Raw genomic sequence first — 26,098 nt, forward strand, 5'->3', positions numbered from 1 at the left:
AAAAAAAGTTCTTTTCAATATCATGGATTTTCCGAGAACTCAAAATGCTTTAATATTGATGTTCAATTACATTTGAATACAAGGAATTAAAAGAAATAATCCTAAATGTCAAAATGTTGATAAGCATATCGATTATACACTGATACATTTGATTCATTTATGACAGCTCTATTCCACGATTTCTACAATAAGAAAGCAGATTGGATTCATGAACTACACTCTATCAAGCAACCTTTCATTCTCATTATCATAGATAAGTTGCCCATTCTCATCTATGGCATTTAAATACAGATTTATTCTTGCCACTTTTATTGTTCTCAGATTGATATCAAGGACACAAACCTGTAAAGAATTGCTAAATTAAACCCCTGTTTGGCAAGAAAAACGTGAAATGAATTTATGGTTTCTGCAAAACCAGAAATCATCCTCAACCCACTGATAAATGCATTAAGCTCAGTTAAGGGAAACCTCTGTTTTTTCAGGTTCACCAAGTGAACAAGAAGACTATGAGTTGAAATCTAAGTAAACAGTCAAGTTTTGTGACCTTGAGAGGAGACCGCTTGTCAGATAGGGCAATCGATATCCAACCATTTCCACAACCAACTCAGAAACAGTCTTGTCCTTGGAGATGGAATCAGGGTGCCTGTTCAAACCTTCATAGAAAGTGAAGGACCAGTCTTCTGTCTTCTGGTATAAAAATGCTGGGATCACCATCATTGTCAACTTCTTCCTCCTCCTCTCGTCATATTCTACTCAACAAAAAAGACAAACCCATCATGTTTGGTTGCCTAGAAATTGCAGAAAAACAGAAATCTAAGCTTCCCATTTGACTCAAACATTGAAGCTCTTAGTTGATGGCCATGGTATTTCAATACCCAGGTTCCTCTTGCTAGTTGGTTCAATGGATGTGGTAGTAAACATCACATGCAACACATTTAGTAATCAGAATGAACTACACAAGAGTGAGGAAATCTTTCCATTTTTCACTACAGGGCAAGCAAACAGAATGTTGAAATTTGAAATATGATTAGTGTACAGGAAACAAAGACTGATGGTGGAGGGAAAGTTGAGAGAAGGAAGAAGAATCGGAATGAGAGTAGAAGTGATTCTGAAGATCGGACAAGAAGACAGAGCTTGGGTTGTGGTGGTGGGATCTTCCTACTTCTCCAACAGAGATTTGAATGCATTGTAAGCTGAATCGCGGGAAGAAATCTTCAATTGCAAGCCACCCCTTTTGGGAGTCCATTGCTTTCTCAGTCCGGCCGGCGGCAGCGGCTGCCATGAGAGGATGATGGCGTGCGCCGCGCGGTGGAGGTGGGCCGCCTTCACCTGATCCGTACACGTGAATTTGGCATGCCAAATTTGGAGGCTTATTTCGCTATCCAAAATCAAGTTGTAGTTTTTCTTGTTCTTTTCTTTTTGTTTATTTATTAATTTTTTTACAACTATAATCTTGTTCTTTACTTAGGATTCACCAAAAGAAAAAATTGCAATTATTTAGGAGGACCTCTTTCTCACCTCATGGGCCATTCAATGGGTTAAAGAAATCACTCACATTGCATCATTTAAATCCCTATCCTCTATTAAATTCATTAAGTTTTACTATTAAGTAATTGCTTTGTCGCTAAATGATATTTCAAAAGTAATTTTATTAAAACTAAAGTTAATTATGATATTTTAAACATTTTAGTTAAATAAAAATATATTTCCTATATCATATTTGAGAAAAAGTAAAAGTCTCTTGTTTCTTCAAAATAGGAGTAAATCATAAGTGTGAAACTCATGATTTAGAGTTCTATTTAAACACTCCAAAAAAATCAAAAATAAAAAGTTTAGTTGTTATCTAATAACTAAGTAGATTAGAAAGAAATACCATTAAAAATAAATAAATATCCTGATATATTGATATTAAGATCCAATAAGGGAAATTTTGCTTAAATAGGCCTCTAATAGATTTTCTTAGACCATGGAAAAATCCCTTATCCAATACTTCAAATAGTGGAATTAGTGTTTTGATAACCTTCTAATTGTGCTATATTAAAATTTATATTTAGACCGGAAAATGTGAAGGAAAGAAAATAAAAAGGAAAAATAGAATAAAAGGAAAATAAAAATTGGACTTCAAGTCAACAAATTATTTTTATATCCTACTTCAAACTCTTTTAATTTATTTAGCTCTTCTACATAAATATTAAATAATTTAAAATACATGCGTTTCTAACTAATTTTAATTATGTTTTAATTTCTTTCATATTAAAACAAAATATAAAAAAAATTCATTTTCTTTAATATTTTTTGTTTTTTTAGTATTTCTTTTAGAATCAAACATAACCTTAAACTTTTTAAGTAATTACACTATAATAATCTCCCAAACAATGAATTAACTTTTCTTATATAGATATTAGGTACTTTAATCTAATGAGCCCTCACAACTTCAAAAAAGAAATTATATAATTGAGAAAAGTTCATGAGAAGTGATCCATGGGATTGCAAGACAAGTTAAGATACTTATTCAAGCTTCTAAAGTTTGTAAACTATTGACTTTAATACCATTTATAATGATTTATTATCTCTTCTATTGATCTTGTTTTGTTATGGATTGAAATCCCATGCTTTAAAATATATGTTTATATTAACATTTCTAAGTAACTGCAATGCTATAATACTATGTTATAATGAATATATATAGACATTGCAAAATCAATTAGGATTAATACTTAAAGCCTGTTTAACAATGATTTTTAATAATTTAAAAACCGGACCGGACCAACAGGTCGAGTTGAACCAATAAACAATCGGGTGGTTCATTTTTTTCTTAAGTCATTTTTTTAAGCCAAAAAAAAGTTTTGATGCCCTAAATCCATTAGGAGCTCATCCAACCCATTTGTTATCAAGCTCAATTAAGTTTTTAGTTTTGCAAGTTAATGATTCTTGTATGCCTTTTATACCCCCACAATCCCTATAAATTTTTTATCCATTTCTAGGATTAGTTAGTGAGAAGAAAGAAAAAAAAAATTTGCAAGCGGGAGAGTTGAGCCTAAGACCTTTAGGTGTAAAAATTGAAGTTTAACCATTAGGTTATGAAACTTCTTCATTATATTATATTTGCAAATCAAAATATATGACAAAATTAATATTTTTTTTCTTCAAAATTTTATTGTATAAAACCCTTTCACATTCATTTTTATACAATGTAATTATAAAAATAATATAAATTAATTAATATAATAATTTCAAATAATAAAATACAAAAGACATGCAAATAAAATTAAATATTATAATTTTTTTCATTTTAAATATATCTTTATATTTAAATATTATATATGTTCTATTTAATAAAATTTAAAATATTAATATATTTAGATTTTTCTTCATCATTTAATTTGATATGCCAAATATAAAAATGAAATATTATTAAAAATTTTAATTTCTTATAATTATTTAAATTTTTATATAATATATAAATTATTATTTATAATATCACCTATTCAACCGCGGTACAACTACTGGTCCAACCAATGAACTATGAACGGTAACTTTTTCGATTCAATCACCGGTCCGATTTTGAAAACATTAATGATTTTGTACTCCACTTCTAATTTTTTTAACACTTTAAAATTTTTATAAAAAAAGTTATTAATTTCTAAAATCAATGTCAAATAAGTTCTTACTCAACTTTTAAAGTTTGTGAAAACTCTATTTTAGTATTGTTAATAACAATGTAATCCTCCTCTGCTGATGTTGTTTGTTGAATGAAAATCTCATGCTTTAAGAAAGAGGCTTCTGACAAAAAGGGACAAAAGTAAACCTGAAATCTATCACCATCGGAAAATTAGAGGTCAGTATGTCCCGCCTAAGGGAAAGATAATGACAAAACTAAACGGACCCCTCATGAACCTTTAACCACCCACTTCACATGAGTGACCATTGTGCGTGGCCAACTTCAACTCAATCCCATAAATTTTGAGCTACCCTCCTCCCATATTAGGTCTATCAATTCATTAATTAATGAAACGCATATAACTTCCCATCTCTCTGAGAAAGCTAATGTGAAGAAAAGATGGGGAGGAGGAGACCAGAAGAATATGAGATGAATGAGGTGGAAGATACCATCACAGGCTCTGTTGGGAGCAGAATGCGTCTGATTTCCAGTGAGCTTGGACTCAGGAAGACTGCTTCCACCCTCTGCGCTCGTGGAGGCTTTGTCATCGATCCTAGATCAAGGTTCGTACTCGATCGATATCCTCTCTTCTTGCTCTACACTTTCATGCAGTACAGTAGTGCCATTTTCATTAATGATTAATGTAACAGTGCCATCCATGGAACTTGAGCTAGTTAGCTGATGAACCCATTGATAGAGATGAAGTTTTTAGATATGTTCAATGAAGTTTACTGGATTATGGTTTGTTGATGAAGAAAAGAAGCATAGATGGGAAGGGATAAGAGTAATTTAGATTGTTTATGAACTGCAGATTGTGCTATGATCTATAGAGAAGAGGCCAATACACACTATATTTAGAAGAAGGTAGCCACAAAACTTTGGATTATGGTTAATTCCTTTCCAAATCCATTAGAATGTTACTTTAGGCGTGGTCTGATATGGATTTCCATTTTCATTTTTTAACCATCCAACTGACCAAGATATGGACAAAACAGTTTCTTAACTAAAGGAGTTGTAATATATCCAAAAATGGTGTGCCACGTAGAGTATTTGTGTAAGGGCAAACTTTAATGCCACATAAAACTATATAAGGTTTTAATGTGATTTGCTCAGTAAAATCTACACCCTCAGATGAAAAAATCAATCGACCATATCATAAAAAATAATATAATAATCTGAACGATAGAAGGAGAAAAAAAAAACATAACAATTGTTAGGTTTAGGATCTCATGTTTCTTTCGTTCTTGAATTTACACTATTTGCCCATCTTTATTTTGTAACTCTTATCGTGATCTATAATATCTAATAATTTTTCCTACAATATTAAATCTTTACGGATGTTTATAGGATTTAACACACTATTCAACAAAAATGATATAAAAACTAATGTGTGATTGACAATTATTATTCAAAACAATTTTTTTGCTATCCAAAGTAAAAAATAGGTCAAATACATGTTTAATAATTAGAAAATAGAAAATGATTTTCGGTTGCTAAAAATAAAAAAGAAGATTATGTTTGAGAAGTGTTTTTAAAAATAATTCTTGAAAAATAATATTTTAGAATAATTTAGAAATATATATTTTTTAATGTCTAAAAATTAAAAATATTTTTAACATGTTTTCTGTATTTTTAAATATATTTTAAAAATAAATTTTATATGCAATGTTTTTTTTTATTCCTGTATAATTATTTTTAAAAATAATTTTAAAAAATGAAAATATGAAAACAATTAAAAGATTTTTTTTTTTTTAAAATATCATGTTTTTTTGTTTTTTAAGAATAGAAAATGTTTCGTTATTTTCTTTCTTGGAGGATGAATTTTTTTATATAAAAAAAAAAATCAATTATCAAATATGACACAGAATTATCAACTAATTTAGTGTTCAAGGGTTCATTGAGATGTTTGCTTTCCCATTCTAAGTGAACCACTCATTAATTAATATTCTCCCATTTGCAGATTCTGCAACTGTTGGCAGCAGATCATTTTCTTATGGTCCATATTCTCATCCTTCTTCACACCCTTGGAGTTTTGCTTCTTCAGAGGCCTGCCAAGCCATCTAGTCAGTCTTGAAAGCGCACAGATCATCTTCCTAGTTGATGTAGTCCTCCAGTTCTTCGTCGCCTACAAAGACCTTCATTCCTACAACATGGTGTATAACAGAAAAAGCATTGCCATACGGTGAGTATTGTTTTTATAATATTTCATATGGAACAGGAGAAAAAAGTTTTTGAAAGTATATGCTTATATACTCCTAATCTTATAGGCACATGCATTTTAAAGTCTTAAGGATTCCTTGGATTCAGAATGAAAATATCTACATGGTTAGGAGCATATCTTTACAATTCTACAAATGTCAGACTTAAAATCATGGACTTGGGTACTAATTGAAGACAATTGTGCTTGTGGGCGTCACATGCAGCTATGCAAAGGGCAGTTTCTTGGTGGATTTTCTGGGGTGTGTGCCATGGGATGCCATCTACAAGGCCTCAGGGAGAAGGGAAGTGATGAGATATATGATTTGGATCAGACTGTATCGAGCAAGAAAGGTGGCACAGTTCTTCAAGAGAATGGAGAAGGATGTGAGGATCAATTACCTGTTCACTAGGATAGTGAAGCTGATAACAGTGGAGCTGTACTGCACACACACGGCTGCCTGCATCTTCTACTACTTGGCCACCACATTGCCACCAGCAGAAGAGGGGTATACATGGATTGGAAGCTTAACTATGGGAGATTATAAGTATATCAATTTCAGAGAGATTGATTTTTGGACCAGATATATCACTTCACTCTACTTTGCAATTGTCACCATGGCCACAGTTGGTAAGTTGTCTCTCTCCCTAGTTTCATTACCCAACTTAATTGCAAGCTCACGAGGTCGGAAAAAAAATCAAGGCTTTGGCCATGGTACCAAGATAAAAAGTTACCACCGATTAGGTATTTTATGTGCACTTGATCCTATCTTAGTCTTATTGCTTTGGGGTTTGTGTTATATTATTTTGCATGTTGCACGTGGTCTCGTTACTTTATATTTGTTCTCATTACTTTATATCTAATCTTATTATTTTGAACTATAATTTCAATTCTTGGAACCTCAACCCTATATATTTATACCTTTAAGGTCCAAATTTTAATAAATCGATACTATAGGTGGTTTTTTTTTTTTTTTAAATTATTATTACTTAATTTGAAAACTCATTTAAGCCTTGATTCTTTCAAGAAGTCAAAACTCTATTTCAAGGAAGAGAGTTTTTGGATGTATTTGGGTAATTTTAGGTTTCAAAAAGAGTTTAGGAAAATGCTATGTTTCCTATTTAGCATATAAGATGCAATTAGGACTTATTGAAGTACATAATAAATTTGGATTGTTGGATAAATGGTACAAACCTAGGGGATCCAAGTACAAAGATTGAGACCAAAAGAAGAAATAAAGTGATATGATCATTTTCAAGCATATCACATTTTGTAATTAGTTTACATTGTTGGATAGGGTATTAAAAAAAATATATGTTTTTTTAGCATTGTGAATAGCTGAAGAGTTTTAACACTAGAAGCATGATAATATTATTCATAATATTATTTGAATTAATTAATTACAAGAGTTAAATTAATAACCCTAAAATTATGAATTTAACTCTTTTCATATTTTTATTGTTTCAAGTATTTAAATATAAGGTTTAAAAAAAAAAGATTTTTTTTAAAGAATATTTTTGTCAAAATGAGACAAAAAAACAAATGGAGGGTTATATTTCCAAAAATGGGTATTGAATCACCCTTTTAATCAAATAACCCTTATCATTTTATGTTTGGTTTTACTATGATAATACTAAAAAAAAAAAAAAAAAATCAAATATAATCAAAATTAGTTAAAAATTCATCTATTTTTAAATTATTTAATCTTTACAAAAAAAAGTGTTAATAGAATAAAATAAGTTTAAAATAATATATAAAAATAGTTTCTTTCTTTTAAATTTATTTGATATTTTTCTTTATTTTATTTCCTTTGACCTTTTCTCTCTATTTTAATTATTTCATATTTTTCCTCAATTTTTTTTTCAAGAATCAAACAAAGCCTTAAAATTTCTTTTTTAGATTAAAATGAAAGATAATTCATAACTAAAATAAAATAATTCATATGATATTATTTCCTTTTTAAAATTATATTATGTTTTTTCTTGGGCTATAACTAAAATAAAAGATAATTGGATAATTAAATCGGGTTGTAGACTCCAATTTGATTGGCTTTTGCTCAATATATTTGGATAGTTTTATTGAAGAAAAAAAAACTTCATTTGGTAATTAGTTTTTAATAATTTTCCCTAGAATGGATTTTGAGAATAAATTTAAATTGTTTTGATTTTTTTTTTTTTTTGAGAGTATTTTGACTGATAAGTGATGAATAGACAAAACAACTATTGTATTGCACGTTATTACACACTATAGAATAAGGAGAGATTAATTTCTAAATAAAATTTTCTTCTTAAAAAAAATAAAAATAAAAAGCGTTTTTAAAAACTATTCCAAAAAATAATTATTTGTGAAAATGCCTCTCTTTTTTTTTTTATATATATTATTTTTTTATTAATTTGAATAGTTGGTTTTTAGTTGGCTCCCCGGGGAAGGAGAGAGGCGGTTAGAGCTTTTAGAAATCTCCTTTAGTCCTTTTTAACAGCTCTTTTTAGGGTTTCTAATAAATTGCTTCAGATACAGATACGCCAACGGCTCTTTTTAGGTTTTGTTTTGTTAATTGATTCAGATAGAGATACAGAAGAAACATGAGGTTTGATCTATGGCCATTTTCGAAATTGCTTTTGGAAGCAAGAAAAGTAGTTTCAAAATGCTGTGTTTTAAGCCATAAACATGGTTTCCCGTTTTGGCAATTCGTCAAGAAGAAGAGGTAATCTCAATGTTGTGCTGCTTTATTTTCTTTTCTTAGCAACCAAACAACGTTATTGCTTTGTGGTGCTGCTTGACATTGTAGATTCATACGGGGATTGCTTGGTTTGTTATAATTTAATGTTGAGCTAAAATTTTTGAAGAATAAGAAAACTATTATGATTTGATCAGTCAATCTATTGATATTGAAAGACTGAACGGTTCTTCAGATGTATCGTTTCTGGGGTTGTTGCTTTTTTAGCTCTTGAAATTTTGTTATTGATGATCTGTAAATTATTGAATTTCGGGTTTGAACTTTTGCCTCCTTGATCTGAAACTTGCCAGTGTAAATCTATTCGCAAGCATTTGGAGACATGTTTGCCTAGATTTTGATTTGATGTACTTTTCATGAAAGTTTTTGTAATTAATTAGATGGTAATATTTGTAAAGCTTTAAGAACTTGGGATTGTTCTACCTTTTAAGCATTTTTTGTGTGTGCAGGTTATGGGGATATTCATGCAGTTAACTTGAGGGAAATGATATTTATTATGATTTTTGTCTCTTTTGACATGATTCTTGGGGCATATTTGATTGGTAATATGACAGCTCTGACTGTCAAAGGCTCCAAGACAGAGAGATTTCGGGATAAAATGACTGATCTTATAAAATATATGAATCAGAACAAGCTCAATAAAGATATTAGGTCACAGATAAAAGATCATCTGAGTCTACAGTATGAGAATACCTATACTAAAGCTAGTGTTCTTGATGATATTCCCATAGCTCTCCGATCAAAGGTAATTATCTTGCTCCTTAATGATGTTCCATCTTTCCACATAATTTGCCTGCCTATTCTGAGTCATGCTTTACTTGGTTTGCTTCCTTTTTTCTAGGCCTTTTTAATTTACTCCTTTCTTTTTCCTATCAACAAAAAAAAAATAAAAAAATAAAAAACCCTCCTGAATCTTGCTTCTAAGCTATTTGAATGATGTTAGAATGGCGAGACCAAGAGAGAGAAGAGAGAGACAAAGAATAAAATATAAGAAAGGAGCATAAACTCCATGTTAAATGCTGATCATTGAACTGGATCATAATATCTATTGTGGGCTATTAAAAGCTTTAGACACATATCCCTAGTTTCTCTCTTAATCTAACCTACAAACATGATTTGTTTCCTTGTCGCTATATCGTGCTCAAAATTACAAGCCACTTCAATGAGTTTCATATTCATGGAATGCATGATTATTTATTATTGATAGCCTGATTTCCCTTAGCATTTTTCATGTGCATCTCAGTAATAATCCTTATTTCCTATAAGAGAGATCTACAATATTTCATTCCAAAAACAGTATGTGCCTGAAGTTCTATCTTCCTCTTTTGCATTTATAGAGCTACAATGCTCTAATTTTTTTTATGTTCCCTTCAAGCATAGTTTGGAACCCTTGGGTTCCATAGAGGGTCAGCTTTTTTTGCTTGGGAAGCTATTTGGAGGAGAATTCTGACTATGGATCAACTAAAAAGGAGCGGTTAGCTTTTACTGACCAGGTTCTTTTTGTGTAAAGTGGAAGAAGAATCAGCAAATCATTTGCTTGTTCATTGTACCAAGGCAGCCATGATTTGGCACCTTATTTTTGCTCTTTTTGGTGTTTAGTGGGTTATGCCCAATTCTATCAAGGAAATCATCCTTAGTTGGCACGGCTTCTTTGTTGGGAAGAAAAGAAAAAATGCATGGAATGCAACCCCTTTATGTTTATTTTGGACGTTATGGAAGGAGAGAAACAGAAGAGCCTTTGAAGATACCAAACTAGTGGATCAAACTATTTTACGGTCTTTTCTATACATGTTTTGGATTGGCTTAAGGTGCAAGTAGATTGTAGATTGTGGTCCATATTCGATTTCATTGATTAGTTGGGATGTAAGGGGGTGACTTTTTGCTTTCCCTTTTCTTTTTGGCCTTGTTGCCTTGTATACATCGTGTATACTTTCAAGTGTACTTCTTTAGGCTTTCTTAATACAATTGCTTATAAAAAAAAAAATGAATTTGAAAATCCATGAGATTAAACTTTCAGCGATTTCTCTTCCTGTTTCTTTGGTAGGCAAATTGAAATTAATTAATAAAGAGCCTAAAAGGGGAGCAAACCTAGAAGGGGGAGCAAATCTAGCAATTTCTCTTCATTGCGAAATCTTCTAGTTTGTATTTAACTTTTTTTTTGGAAAATGTTTCCTTGCTATTCAGATGTGATGTCATGGTAGATGGTTAGCTTTATAAGATAAACACATTTTATAAGGATTATGTTCCAAAAATTCTCATTAGCTAATTGGTTTTAATATTGGCACAGATTTCTGAGAATTTATATATCGAGATGGTCCAGAAAGTCCCGCTTTTCAAAGGATGTTGTGATGAGTTCTTAAAGCAGATAGTATGTCCAATGTCATACTCTGTGATATATATATATACCTATATTTGGTGGTTTCTAATGATATGTAACAAAAAATGCAGGTTATGAAGCTGAATGAAGAATTTTTTCTTCCTGGTGAAGTGATCCTTGAACAAAGCAGTGCTGTGGATCAAGTTTATATTGTATCTCATGGACGTCTGGTAGTGATGTATTCACTTTCTTGAAGTTCATTCTGTTTATGAAAATAAATTTCCTATCATCCTATGTTTGATTACTCGGATGATTGGAATGAAATGAGGATCACTTAAATGAATCCTGATTGAACATCTTACAACTGATAATAAGGAAGTGAAACTTCTTCCTTTCCCAATATATATTGTCAAATAGAAAATTAGACTAAAGGTCCTTAACAGAAATTGTGCACAACCCTCCAATACGCTGAAGTATCTGCAGAGAGCAAAAGCCATTGAAAAAACACTAAAACCAAAATAGAGAAGGCATAGACTAAACTTTACACAAGCTCTCAATGAAATCCATTAGGGAGAGGTCAGTCCCCTTATACAAGGTTTTTAGGAAAGTCTTTTAACCTACATCTTCTTCCCTAGAAATTCTAAATAAGACTTGATGAAAAAAATTCCTGCTCTTCTCTCCCCTCTATGCCAAACTATCTTCCTCTGTACCTGGATATCCATAGCTTGAATGTGCTCAAAGAAACTTCTCTGTCTCCCTAACTCTCAATTGTGATGGCTTCTATGAAAATAGGGTTTCCACCTCCCTGCCATCCTCCTCACTCTAGCAGTTCTATTGGAGCCTATTCTGAATAAGGGAAAAGTGATCTTTCAATAGAAATTATGTGCAACATCTATTTAACCAAAAATCGGGTTTTGGTCCAATCCTAACCAAGATGCTAGTCTCACCAAAAGTCTTTCTGATGTAGGACAACCCTAGGATGGTTGCCTACACTCAAGGGTAGGTGGGCTAGGGTTTTATTTTTAGGGTGTAAGGAGAGGAACAAGGAATAAATTTTATGGTAGAGAAAATTATAAAATAAGAAATAGAGAGAAAGAAGAAACAATGAAGAAAAGATGGAAAACCTTAGAGTTTCACTAAGGCCTTCTAGGAGTCTCACTTAGAAGAAAATCAATGAAGTCTCACCATTGAGGGTTGCAACCTTGCAATGAAAGAAAGTATAATAATATTCATCAAATTCATTCCTTTGATTTACATTGATTAGCCTATTTATAGGCTTCTCTAAGAAATCCAAAATCTATTAGGACTCTAATAACCTATTATGATTCTAATTCTAATTATAACATCCAAAGTCTACTAGGACTCTAATAACCTATCATGACTCAAATTCTAATTATATTATAACTCAACTAGCTAATCCTAATTAGACTCCAACAAATATTAATCCTAATTTAATTCCAAGTAATAATAATCCTACTTTAATTACAACTAATACTAATTCCCTTTCTTGATATATATCTTGAATATTCATCCTCATCACTTTCCCACTTCTCTGGGACACTATCCACCCTGAACTGCTCTATACTTGCTAACAATAACTTGATTCCAAAGGAAGTTGTTCCCCATTACAAACCTTTTGAACCATTTCCCAAGGAGAGCTTTATTTAAGGTTTCCAACCTTCTAATGCCTAAACACCCATTCTTCTTTTCCTTCGCAACTATGCCCACATCACAAGATCCAAATTTTTCCTTGAGGACTTTTCCCCCATGAAGAGCCATGCTAAATTTTTTCATAATGAGTTTTCACTGCCTTTGGAATAACAAATAAGGACATATACAAATGGGCAAACTAGAGAGGAAGCTCTTGACAAGAGCTAGTCTTGGACGAATACTCTTCTTCCATGAAGCCTACTACTTTCAAACTGCTCTTAAACCCTAGCTCACATCTAAAAGGGGACCTAAGAGTAGTCCTAGGTAAGTAGTAGGCAATCTGTGGTGGTGTTAGATTTTGGGGTTGTGAAGATGTGTTTGTAAGCTAAACGATAATGGGTTTGGCATGTGTTTGTAACCACCTCCTTTATGAGTTCTATCCATATACATTCTAGTTGCCAACTCATACTAGCTCTAATTGCATTTATTGTAATTGAGAGATGCGAGAATAAGCAAAACGAATTTTACTTTTACTCTTTTTGTTTCTGAAGTACACTCATCAACTACCATTAGTTTGATGTAAATGTTTAGGTGTAACTCAATTGAATTAGTTAGATCTTAAAAATAAAATTTGGGTGGAGAGAGTTCCAACTAAAATTATGTTTTTTGCGTGGGATGCCACTTAGGGAAAGATATTGACTCTTGATAGACTCCAGAAGAGAGGGTGACAACTTCTCAATCGCTATTTTTTGTGTGCTTGTGAAGAGGAAAATGCAAATCACATTCTTATTCCTTGTACAGTGGCCAGAGTGCTGTGGGACTTAGTTTTGGGCTTATTTAGGGTTCAGTGGGCTTTTCCTAAAACTGTAAAGGAGGTTTTATTTAGTTGGGGGGGTGCTTTTGTGGGGAAAAAAAGGAAAAAACTTTGGAATTCCATTCCGTTATCTATTTTTTGGACGGTTTGGAAGGAAATGAATAGATTAGCTTTTAGGGGGGGGGGGGGGGAGGGGGAGTTAGCAATTTAGAGGCTTAAATATTCTTTTGTATGTAACATTTGGGGTTGGGCTAAATTATATATTGGTGAAGGAATAGATTAGCTTTTTTTTGGGGTGGGGGGGGGGGGGGGGGTGGTGGGAGTTAGCAATTTAGAGGCTTAAATATTCTTTTGTATGGAACATTTGAGGTTGGGCTAAATTGTATACTGGTGAGGAGCCGCATTCCCTTATAGGATTTCTGGAGTGGTTAGCCTCCAGATAAGGGGCAGTGAGTTTTTGGTTTTTTGCTTGTAAGGTCTTAGTTGCCATGTATACTCCCTGTATACTTTGGGGCTAATTCGCCTCTTATGAATGAATTCTATGCTTACTTATCAAAATAATAATAATAATAATAACATTCCATTATGCAATCTCCTATATATATACATACATACATACATATTGCTTTATAATGTGGCTTCAATCAGGAGTAAGGTTTAGGAGGCTCCTACATAGACTTGGTCCATCTTAGTGATGGGCTAGTCCTCTCATCAGTACCTAAGGTTGATTTGAAAGTTTTGGCTAACAGGGATAGGGTTAGAAGCTCATTAAGGTGGTTACAAACATGTGTCAGACTTATTAGTGTCTAATTTAGAGGAAAGGAGGGATCAGTCATGTTTGAGGGACATTGTCACTCACTATCAGTTTAAAGTTACTAATCAATTGGGCATACTCCATGTGAGGCCTTAGCCTTGTTCAAAAGCCTCCTACTGGCTGAGCCTGCTCTCACCAGCTGGGCTGTGCCATTGAATCCAACATAAATGATCTTCAGGAGGTGGGGGCAGTGCGCTCACTTTAAAGAAAGGAATTTCCATCTCCAAAACTTTTGAGCCTATCTTTACATTCTCCAAACACCACTTGATCCAAGAGCTCCAACCATGTTTTAGGGCTATTGCCAACCCTCTCCACTTACTCTCTCCTCTCAGCCTTCCTGTTGCCTTACTTCTTCCCCTACTAAGAACCTTATATCAACTGCAGGCATTCACTCAAACCCCTTCTTTTGAGGAAGTGACAACTGATACTATTAATTAGCCCATAAAGGTTTATCTACTGGGGAGTTCATTTGTGCTGCATCTGGTGAATTTATTCCTAATCATTTGGAGATACACATATATATTTGATATAAAACCTAATACTACTTACATATCCAAGAAAAAAACCAGTATAACTTAAGTTTAATCAAATTACTTTCATTTTACCAAAAGCCAAGTTCCTAATAAAGATTTTTGGTTTCAAGTGTAGGAAGAGGTTGCTATTGGAGAAAATGGATCAGAAGAATTGATTGCAAATCTTGAACCCTGCAGTATATTTGGTGAAGTTGCAGTCTTTTGCAATATTCCTCAGCCATATACAGTTCGTGTATGTGAATTATGCAGACTTCTAAGAATTGAAAAACAATCTTTGAATGGTATCTTGCAACTTTACTTCACAGACAGCCGCCAGATTCTGAATAATCTCCTAAAGGTATCAAGTGAATCTTTGAAGCCACTGTGCTGGCACACATAGTTAATGGTTGACATGTTAATAGCCATATATACTCATGGTGCAAGTCTTAGAAAAGCCTTTAAATACAAGTTCTTCTCTGCTATCCTAATTTTTTTAGTCCTGGATTTGTTTTCTTGGTCTGTTATGGCATGGGCCTAGATGCAGACCATGATTTCTTCTTGAATGAAACTTAAAATATATATGCAAAGTTTACATGCTATGGTCGTGCGCTAAAGCTCTACATAACAAAAAACTAAATACTACAAAATTAATTATTATGTTTTGTAATAAAAGGAGATTCCAGTGAAGTAAATTTTTTTGGTTCTAAGCAAGTGAAACATAGATAATTGAGAGTCCAATACCTGTTCCCCACTTAAGGGTAGTTTCAATATCCATTATTAGCTTTTTATATGGTGTATTACTATGCTGTCATGCAGGGTAAGGATACAGATTTGAGAATTAAACAGCTGGAATCCGATATTGCATATCTTATTACAAAGCAGTACTCTGAGCTAGCATTACGAGTAAATAGTGCAGCTTATCATGGAGACTTGTATCATTTGAAGGACTTGATCAAATCCGGAGCAGATCCTTGCAAAACTGATTATGATGGACGATGTGCACTCGTATTTTCTTTTTCAATTTCTTTTTTTTTTCTTTAACTGCTATAGTTCTTTAACTATACTTCCTTCTTGCCTGCCTTTATCTTTTCTGAGCTCATTTGAAATTAATTCACATTTTTTAATTTGGACTTGATGTGGATATTGCATTCATTTACTTGCATTTGATGTTTTGGAGCAGTTGGATGCTGCTCCATGGTCAGAAACCATCCACAGATATCATCACTGGCTCATCAATCATGGACCTGAACCCTTTTAGTTATTAGAATATATCTGGAGATTCAGATCTTGCAAAAAATGCTTATCAGTAAGAGGAAAACAGCCTAGGATTTGCTGAGCTTTTTATGCATGTGTCAGCCTTGTGATGTGGGTTCTTCTCATGTCTGAGTGGTTTCGTTCAATAATAAATTATTGAAATCAGGTTTACCTTGGCCACAATTTGGGTAACTGTGAAATGCATTCTTCTAAACTGGACATTGGAAGACTGAATCCTTAGTTGGGACTAATCCTTCTTAAATACAATTTAAAGCTGCTCCTAAAACTATTAAGGCAACAGTTTTAATGATAAATTCATCGTTAATCACAATTGTTAAGGAAACATTCCATTTTTGAAAGATGACCCTGTTTATAGCATTGATGTATGAGTCTTATAATTCTTCATTAACTTTTGAGGATTCTGGAATATTTTGATTCTTATTACTTAAGATCTTATTAATTTGATCTTGAAGGTTTGCCAAATCTATGTTGGTGTATTGTGTTAATTCTTGGACTCTAACTTATATTATCTTATTTATTCCTGAAGATCTTTAAGTTTGTCAATTTGTTCACTTGTCATAGCAAGTGACTAACTATTTGATTAGAGATAGTTCTTTGTGAGAAAAAAAAGAAAAAGTGAATAATCTTGGAAGAAATTCAGACATAATTTGGTTAAATATTTCTGTTGGGCATGACACTTTGTTTTCTCCTGTCCAAGGAGTTTACCTGCAGCTATACATATTGTGCACTTCCTTTAGGTTCTACTGTCAAAGTGCATATTTTGCTGAACTTTATTGTTTCTTACAGCACTTGGCTGCAGCAAAAGGTTATGAAGAAATTGTGAGGTTTCTCATTCAACATGGAGCCAACACTAACTGCATAGGTGATCAACTAGATAATCCCTACAGAGTGACAGTTCTGGTTGCTGGCTGCTCATTTGTTCAGTTCCCATGTTTTGCAGATAATTTTGGAAATTCACCTCTTTTTGAGGCTGTCAAGGCTGGGCATGATAGGACTGCTTTGCTTCTCATCAAGGATGGTGCAACCTTGAATTTGGAAGATGCTGGATGGTACCTTTGTAAGGCTGTAATGGGTAGCAACATTGATTTATTAAAGCGTTTGTTGGAGAATGGAGTTGACCCAAACTCCAGGAACTATGACCTACGAACACCACTACATTTTGCAGCAGCAGAAGGTTTGCACCTTGTGGCAAATATCTTGATCAAATTTGGAGCAGATGTTCTATCCAATGACAGGTATTATTGTTCCCTCCTTCTATAATGGGCTCTGTTTGTCTAAATCATTCATTCTCTGAAGAAACTGCGCTGACCTCTCATTTAAACAAATGGCCTTGATCATTTCTATTGACCACCATATAGAATATATTTCATTTTTGTTTCCTCACATGTAAACATTCTGACAACCTTGAGGGGCCATCTTAGGCATTTTCCTTTCTTTATGCATAAATCCTAAATATTACTTGGGAGGTATGATAGCTAGCCACCAAGAGGCTATTGCATTATATTTTTGTTTTCTTTTTGCCTCACAGCAAGATCCACTGAGTATATGTGTTGTAGTCTTGGACAAATGTCACATATTCTGTAGAAACAGGAAGAATCCTAATTACTTAGAGGGTATAGATATCTAGCGGCCAAAAGGCTATTGCATTTTATTTTTTGGGCTAGCCACATAAAGACTATTTCATTGTATTTCTATTTTCCTTTTGCCTTAGAGCATAGATCCATTATGTATATATGTTGTTGTCTTTGACAAAGGTCACCTATTCTATATAAAAGAAGAAGATGATGAAGAAAAGAGGAGAAGGAACAGTGTTTTGACAACTTTGAGGAACCATCTTATGCATTTTCCTTTATTTCTACATAATTCCTAATTAATTGGAGAATATAGATGACTAGCCACCAAAACACTTGTGCATTGTATTTTTGTTTTCCTTTGGGCTTAGAGTTAAAGATCCATGATGCTCATAGAAGTACCTCAAGTTCAAAGAAACCATGTGAATCTGTGTTGTTCTCTCCTTTCTAATTTCACTTTATTTGCTTTTGCTAGTAGTTGTCTTTTCATAACTAGCTAAGGTTGGGGGGAAAGTAGGCCAGATTTTATCTTTTGGTGTCCATTGAAAATTAGGATCATCTCCTAGGATGTTAGAGATTTGAATGATGGTAAAAAGCAAAGGTTGTTAAGTCTCTAATTCAAGCTCCAGAAACTGATTTGGTTTGTTTACAAGAAACCAAATTAGATCCTGTAACAGTGGAGCTAATTAGAAGTCTAGGAATGGGCAGGTTTTTAGAGTGGGGGTGCTATGGATACAAGGGAAACAACTGGAAGGCAGTTGGTTTTTGGGCTAACAGGGTTTCGTAGTTTGTAGGGGGTGGAGGAAGGTATTTACTCTGTTTCCTACCACTTTGAATGCTAGGGTGTACAGTCTGATATTAGGAAGTGAACATAGAGCCTGTTACGAAGAGTTAGGAGGATGTTAGAGGCTTGTGGAAGGACTCTAGTGCATGGGGGCATCTTGCATCTCAATTTGTCAAGATTTCCACATGAAAAATGAAATTGCTCTCAAATTTCTTAAGTTATGCGGTGTTTTACTTCCTTAATATAAGGAATTTAACTCTTAAATCTTCATTTATTTGGTAACACTTCCTACATGGTGTGGTGGCGAAGAGGTGGGGCCTATTTGTCTAGACTTATTGTACAATGGCCACACTGAGATTAGTCTCAGATCATTATCTTATTTTGCTGGATAAGGTTGGGATGAGAAGGGGAAAAACTTCATTTCATTTTAATAACATGTGGTTGAAGGTGGACGAGTCTAGTGATTTAGTGGAAAAACATGAGTAGAGGAACTTCTAGTTTTATGCTTGCCCCGAGGTTGCAATCTTAAAAAGATTTGGAACAAATTTTTTTTTAAGAATGTGGTGTTGCATGATGCTTATAAATTGGATTAAATTAAGCATTAGGATAGTAAGGAAAGTTAGAAAGGGAAAGGGCTAGAAGAGTTGTATTGGACAAGTATAAACATTGGTTCATCTAGGAAGAGATTTCTTAAGGGTAAATTGAAAGAGTTATGTCTCAAGAAAGGGCACAGAAACACAAATTTCTTTCATAGAATGGTCAATGCTTATGGAAGAGGGAATCACATTGCAATGATGGGGGTGATTGATCTCTGGCTTACTGAGGTTTCAAGTTTAAGAAGGGGGTTTCCAGTTTTGGCTAGGGTCAATGTTGTTCTTTGAGGAGACAAAAAAACATAGTCTTTGGAGATGGGTTATCCTAGGTAAATTTAGAGAATAGGGAGTGTCAAAATATTGTGTGAATGACCGAATACCTTGGCCTTGAGTTTTGTATATTATATATAGACTTTACAAGGATGCTTTACATGGAAAGCAAATAAAAGCAAATAAATTCTAGCATGATTCTAGCCCTATACATGTAAACTATAATTTGTCAAATAATATATGCTAACTGTACAGAATAATAAATGGAGAAATAAGGAAACAATTGTGGGCTAAAATAATGAAGGAAGTGAGACAGCAAAGCTGTCCTTTGACAGGGAGGTGGTTGGTGCTCTAGTCAGGGGAAGGAGGGTTTTGTGTTAAGTTGTGAAGGCCAGAGGAAGAGAATGGGCAAAGGTTCTTCCAAGAAAAAACCATTTAATAGGAGATGGCAGGAAAATCAAGGCTGCATGAGGTATGATATGATGTGGTAAGTCTCAGTTGAGTGCCTTCTGTTCCTCTTTATTTTCTATAGCTACCTCAAAGTGTGCTTGGAGTCTTGATGTTTAGAAGGAGGTTCTATCGTGGGCATTGGAACTTTTGTCTTTTATAGCTTTTTCATGATTGGGAGTTAGATAATATGGAAATTTTCCCTATGCAACTTCCAAAAATAGGTGTTTAGGAATTGAGAGGACAGGGTGGTGCAAAGGTGCGGATAGAGTTGGAAGTTCTGTGAAATCTTATTATCACACTTTGGAGACTAATTCATGAGATCATTTCCTTGCAAAGGAAGTTGGGGTTCTTTAACCCCCACAAATGCAGTTTTAATTTTCCTTTCTCTCTTCTTGGAAAGGTTGTATGGGTCAATGGACTAACTTAGAAGAATAGAAGTCTTTAACTAATTGGTTTTGCCTTTGTATGAGTGATGAAGAATCAGTCAACCACATGATAATCCATTGTGGTAAAGCTAAGAGTTAGTGACAATTGTTTCTTTCTATTTAACCTTCCTTGGATGCTTCTTGTTAAGCTATCAATTTCTTTATAACTTCTGCTGTCAGCATATGGACCTAAAATGTAATGTCTCTGAGGCTAACACCCTATCTCACTTACAGCCTCCTACCTGCACGAGTTATGGATTATAGATAAATAGATGAGGGAATAAATAGTTAGAGAGACTCAAACTCAAGAGCTTTATATATCCATAACACCTATACCATGTTAAGTCACCAACTTTCCTAAGAGTGTAAGCTATTAGGATATAGACTCATAATGTATATTTTGTGAACACTTCTGAGGTCGGTAGGAAAGGTCTTATTAAGGTGATATGGGAGCACTATTGGTAAGAAATGAAATAAGGTAAAGAGAAAGGCTTATTTATGTTTGTTTTAGACCACTTGCTAGGAGCAAAATAGTTGAACCTTCTTGTAGTCTTAGAGCATTGAGAGCAATCAACTAAGAAGCCTCTTATTTGTTCTTTCTTCGTTTAGTCCAGAAAGTCTTTGGGCATTGACTTCTATTCCTTGCTAGAATTTTTATAATTCATTGAGATCCTCTTGTAGGGTTTTGGTTTCATTTTTATTTTCACTTTTTGATGTCCTCTATATACCTCTGATGTTTGGGTTGCACCTTCTTTCTATTAGCCACTTTATTAATAAATTCATGTCTCCTATAAGAAAAAAAAATCATGTGTGGGAATCGACCAAGTACCCTTTCTGGGTGGTTCTCTCATTTCTCCTTTTCTCTATTGATACCCTTTCTTAGTGGCTTTCTCTCATTGCTTCTTTTTGTTCATTGATAATGCTGCTAGAAAATTGTGGGTGTACTTGTTGCCAAAAGAATGATGTGTTTGATGTTTCCAAAATATATGCAAGTATTGGCTAATTTGGAACAGTAGAATGAAAAAACTGTTTTCTGATATGGTGATTTGAAGGTGGGAATCTCTATATGAATTAGCCATGAAGGTATGTCGTGATTGGGAGGGAAAATGTGATTTTGTAGACATAAAAAGCCTATCTGGTTTGAAACAGGTTCCTCAAGAGAAGTTTGGTAGCTTCATGTCTTGTACTAGTTCCAAATGATGCCATACTTATCATTGTTCAAGAAGTTTGCTACTTCTTAACTTGTGCTTCTCCTGTTTGTGATGAGAAGCCTATGTGAGAAAAGAAAAAACCCAGTCATACCTATGTGTACATGTTCGCTGATTTTTTCCCCTTGTAAATCAAAATTGATTCTCTGTTTTGTGGATTTAGGCACCATCAATATATTCTAGTTTTCTATTATTGCCTTTTATTCCTAGAAGCTCAAGGAGCATATATTTACTATACCTATTCTATTGTCAATTTGTGCTTCCAGTAGTGGGATAGATTTGAATAAATTTTTATTTATACACATTATTTCTCCTATTTAAATATAGATACGGAAGAACTCCTCTTGATGAAGGCCGAGCATGTGGGAGCAAGCCTTTAATCAAAATTTTGGAGCAGGCTAAAGAGGCTTGCTTGGCAAGACACATGGTTGTTGAAAGGTAAAATAAGGCTTTTCTTCGTCACGCCATTATGGATAACTAATCAGTAAGAACTTACTTCAGTTTTCACCCCTTAACTATAATGTTTTCTAGTTACTATTTCTTTCTTCACCACAATTTTTGGTTTGCCTTGCCTTGTCAAGGTGCATTATTCCAAACCCACTGACAATTATCACAAATAAGGACTTTGTGTCACTTGGAATGGGTTGGGAGAGTGTTGGAGCGATGTGCACCTATAGGCTGCCAGTTTTTATTTGCTATTTGGGGGTTCAGTTGTTTGTCAGTAGCCTTAAATCTAACTAGGATTCTGAATTTTTGTATAGAGGTAATGTAATTATTTTTGTTTCATGTCATGACTCAAGGATGGTTAGCTTACTTAAGCCATTTCTATTTTAACAGAAAACAAGAGTCCTTGGATTAAAACTAAATGAAGGGCTGACTTTGCACCTTACCTGTGGCATACCAAATATCTCATGGAGGGATCATTCAAACTTGTACATGATAGCTTTTAGATAAGTTGTGGATGAATCTTAGTTTGTGTCTGCGGCTTTTGCTCTCCCTCTTCTTAGGGCTTCTAGTGTGGTTGATCTGAGAATATTATAGCTTCATCTAGATCTCTGATTCTTCTTCTTTACTACTTTTCATGTTGTAATATGTGGATAGCATCAAGAGCACACTCAGGAACATTTAGATGTCATGTATAGATCAAATCATTCTAATTTGCACTTCATGTAAAATGTCTCCATTTGTTATAAAGAATCTCCCCTTTATTAGGATTTTGTAATAATCTCTTGAGTTTTTACTCTCAGATATAGAGATGGTTTCATTTTCCAAAATAAATCCATTATATAGGCTGGATTTGGGTATTCAAATTTTGGGAAAACAGATCTTGGTTGAGCTTCATCCACCATGGAATAGTGAATTCCCAAACATAGCATCTCATTCAAGCCTTCCGACAGGCTCAGACCTTGCCTCAATGGTTAATTTAATCCCAATGCTCCAAACCCTCTACCATGGTTATGTCTGAAAATGGCCCTGCTTCTCATCTGCCTTGTGTAACCCAATGAACTACGATCATAGTTCATTCCCAAAGATAACACCTCATTCAAGCTGGCCAACAAGGGTGAGATTTTGCTTTAATTATTAATCTAATCCCAGTTAGCTTGGTGAAAGCTCTAACACCTCTACCACAATAACATCTGAAAGTGCCACACCACTTCTCATCTGCCCTGCATAACCTTATAACTAGCCATCAAAATTGATCTAAGGCATGCAAAACAAGGCAGTTGCCGTTCAACCACCCTTAGCTCATTTGTTGTCCTACTAGAGGAGTAAACTGGCTTTCTCCAATCTTACATAATTAGACTCATGGGTTTGCCAAGAAATTCTGTGCAAACTTGCCACCCAGGAAGAAGTGAGCAGTTATTGTCATAGTTGTAAACCTTCACTTATTCTAAAACATCATTGGAGTTCTTCTGTATCTTAATCATGCGAAGGATGTTAAGTGTAATCCCTTGCAAAGCTCTCTCTTTTGGAATTTCCTCCAAACCTTCATCAGTAACATTCGTCACATGTGCAACAATCTCTATGGGGAACCAAAGTGATACCAGCCAAGAACAAACAACTTGTGCCATGGCTCCCATAGCCGCTAGATAGTGGAAGATAAAGACAGTAAGATGTTTCACCATTTCCCAGGAAAATAACAAAATCAATAGGGCCAAGGGCTTTGAAAGGAGTCCTTGACTTCAATGTCATAAATTTTGAACTTTCATTGGCCACTAGCCACATGAATGCTCTTACTTTAGATGGAGCTTTAGACTACCAAATAAAATTAGCCAGAAGGAAAATATATGAAGAATTATCGCTGGACAGGAAACCGAAGAAAGATATCAAGGAGAACCGCCATGCATGGTGCCAAGGACTGAATCTTCTCATCAATAAAAGATTTGTCACTAATAAACAGGAAGTAAAAAATGCTAAGAGGCAAGGGACTAGTCACTTCTGGTATGTTAAGGTATGCCAGAAGTTGAGTTTTGAGAACTAAAAGATGAAGAGTGGTAAAGAACAATGGAGGAGGACATCTAGATCTTGAAACAAGATAGATGCTAGTAAGGCAAAGAGGCTGATCTTCCCAAAACAGATCCTTCTAGAAATATTTTTCTGAACCATTTCAAACCGAATGTCAAATGCAAGAAGCAAAATCAAGGAAGCCTTAGAAAAAAGCTTACCACAGGCTGTGGTGCAACCATATAACCACATGTTCACATCCCATCAGTTGGAATGTAAACCATAAATACTTTAATAACCATGTGCTACAATGATCGTCTCTGGTACTTCAGGGAGATTCCTTTAATTATGCATAAAGTTGTTTCATTATGACTTAGATCATATAAGTCTAAGCACTCAAGCTACTGTTAATTAAATAAAGGTCCTTTACTTAACTTGATGAGAAGAACATTGTGATTATTCCTAAGACAAATTTCCTGATGCATCCAAGCCTCTTCTACCCCATTAACAAGAATTTGAAGTCTGAGAGATGGGATCTAACAGGTTTTGGAAAACAGCAGTCTTAGGTTTTTGGTTATCTATTGTATGCTTCTCTTCAGCCTAAAGAGAGTTGTCACTTTACCAATTTGCTCTAAGCGTCACAGCTTTTCATAATTGGTTTAAGAAACTCAATGTACTTGGGTTGTATTACTCATATCTCAGGGTATTCTATTTAACTTTCAATGTATAGGAACTTGGGACATGTTATGAGTATTTTTACAAATCTTGGAGCTTATTGATAACATATTCTGGGCATTGGTGGTTTGAACTTGTCTCTATCTACTGTTCCTTTTTATGTTGCTCTGTAAGCTGATGTTCTGTATTCTTTTTTCTGTTGCTCTGTGGGTTCATTCGGTTGTGTCCTCTTTTCTTATTCAATGTTGTAGGGCATGACAAGGAACTGTGGGCATTAGCCAAGCTACGAAAGATTGAAAATGGGGCAGATGAAAACAAGTTCTTTCTTCTTCTGTTTTTTTTCCATACATGTATAGTTTTTAAGAGGACTTGAATACAGCAGCGGCTAAACAAAATTGTTGGCCACCTGTCAATGTGTTTGTAGCAGCATTGTTGTCAGGCTATTGGACCTGGTGCCTGGACCTCTACGTTGTTGGATGATACTTCATGTTTGTAACTTGATTATTCACCTTCTTCAAACATAATACTTTTATAGAAGTGGACTGGGTGTCACATGTACTGATTGTAACAGTTCTATATATTTGTGCGCTCATGGATCTTCAGTGTGCATGGCCAATTATTATACAGAAAATTTGACTTCAAGCCTCAAGTATAATTGGTTTATGATGATAAAGATATTGCCTTTTCTTCCCCTTCTATTTTAGTAAATACTTCATTTCATGCATACATGGATATAAATTTTACTTCATGGCACTCTTTTAGTTCTTCAAATTACAGGATATTTGATGTCTTAGCTTGAGAGTTAGAACTGATCAGTCTAAACTTTTACAAAATTGGAGCCATAAAGTTCTTTTCTTAATATTATCTGGACTTCCAATTAAACTAAAACTTGACTTTGAGGGAGTTTACTAGATTCTTGGAATTAGTGTGTTAATTTCCATTGATTGCAAAAGTGGGTTTGGATCCAAGGCCTTTGCCTTGACAGCCAAGGAGATGCCAAGTGGGGTTGAACATGGCTGGAGCAACACAGTGGAAGGTATGCATCATTTTTATTCTTGATATATTCTTCATCTATCAAATATCTTTTTGGGTGGGTTCAGTCTTTCAATGTCTGTATACTTTTCCCTTATTTTGTATTCATAATAATGACTATGTTCTTTTATCACAGCCATTTCCCTTGACCGCTAGGCTAAGAATTCTATCAATGCAAGTCTGAATAAGGATTGGCAACACAAATACTTGATCACCTATGCTACATCTAACGAGATAGATCTATTTCCTAAGCAATGTCAAGCTACAAGTGCCACTATTTACTTAGAAAAGGTAACCCTTTAATTTCCATTGCAACATAAATCCTCAAGCTGATTCACTTTCTGCTATTGATCACTGGAAGGTATTGGACTCATAGTTGATATGCCTTTGGGCTCTGATTAAGATATGCCTTTGGTCACGAGTGAGAACAGAGAGAAAATCCTTGTCTTTTAAGTAATGAACAATGCACAACTAAGCATTGATGGGTTTTGAAAATCAGATTGGTTTTGCACGCGACCATAGTTAAAGGTTGTTCAGACCAACCTGGTTTGCAAAAGTAAAAGCATGTTAATTGCCAAAAGAAAAAAAAGGCATGTTTGTGTGTTGCTTTGATACATGTCCTCATTGGATTAATTACTTTAACACTCCTAGGTCACAGATAAAATTTGTAT

The 26,098-nt window shown here is 34.1% G+C and overlaps 1 protein-coding gene across 3 annotated transcripts; it reads left to right on the plus strand.

The window, feature by feature from the left end:
• The first annotated feature begins 4,049 nt into the window (after positions 1 to 4,049).
• Positions 4,050 to 25,081, plus strand: LOC117907519 (potassium channel KOR2-like). Of its 3 annotated transcripts, none has more exons than XM_034821076.1 (12): positions 4,050 to 4,224; positions 5,622 to 5,843; positions 6,085 to 6,488; positions 9,042 to 9,337; positions 10,880 to 10,960; positions 11,041 to 11,139; positions 14,836 to 15,057; positions 15,516 to 15,704; positions 16,761 to 16,836; positions 16,915 to 17,209; positions 21,603 to 21,759; positions 24,647 to 25,081. In XM_034821076.1, exons 1-11 carry the CDS (start codon positions 4,061 to 4,063, stop codon positions 21,715 to 21,717), a joined length of 2,163 nt encoding a protein of 720 aa, XP_034676967.1. In that variant the 5' UTR covers positions 4,050 to 4,060; the 3' UTR covers positions 21,718 to 21,759; positions 24,647 to 25,081. The 3 variants fall into 3 exon arrangements, with proteins under 3 accessions (XP_034676967.1, XP_034676965.1, XP_034676968.1); XM_034821074.1 differs by having other exon boundaries at positions 21,603 to 21,713; XM_034821077.1 differs by lacking the exon at positions 21,603 to 21,759.
• Positions 25,082 to 26,098: the final 1,017 nt, after the last annotated feature.

Source organism: Vitis riparia, chromosome 18 (assembly GCF_004353265.1).
Source record: "Vitis riparia cultivar Riparia Gloire de Montpellier isolate 1030 chromosome 18, EGFV_Vit.rip_1.0, whole genome shotgun sequence".
Classification (NCBI taxonomy): domain Eukaryota; kingdom Viridiplantae; phylum Streptophyta; class Magnoliopsida; order Vitales; family Vitaceae; genus Vitis; species Vitis riparia.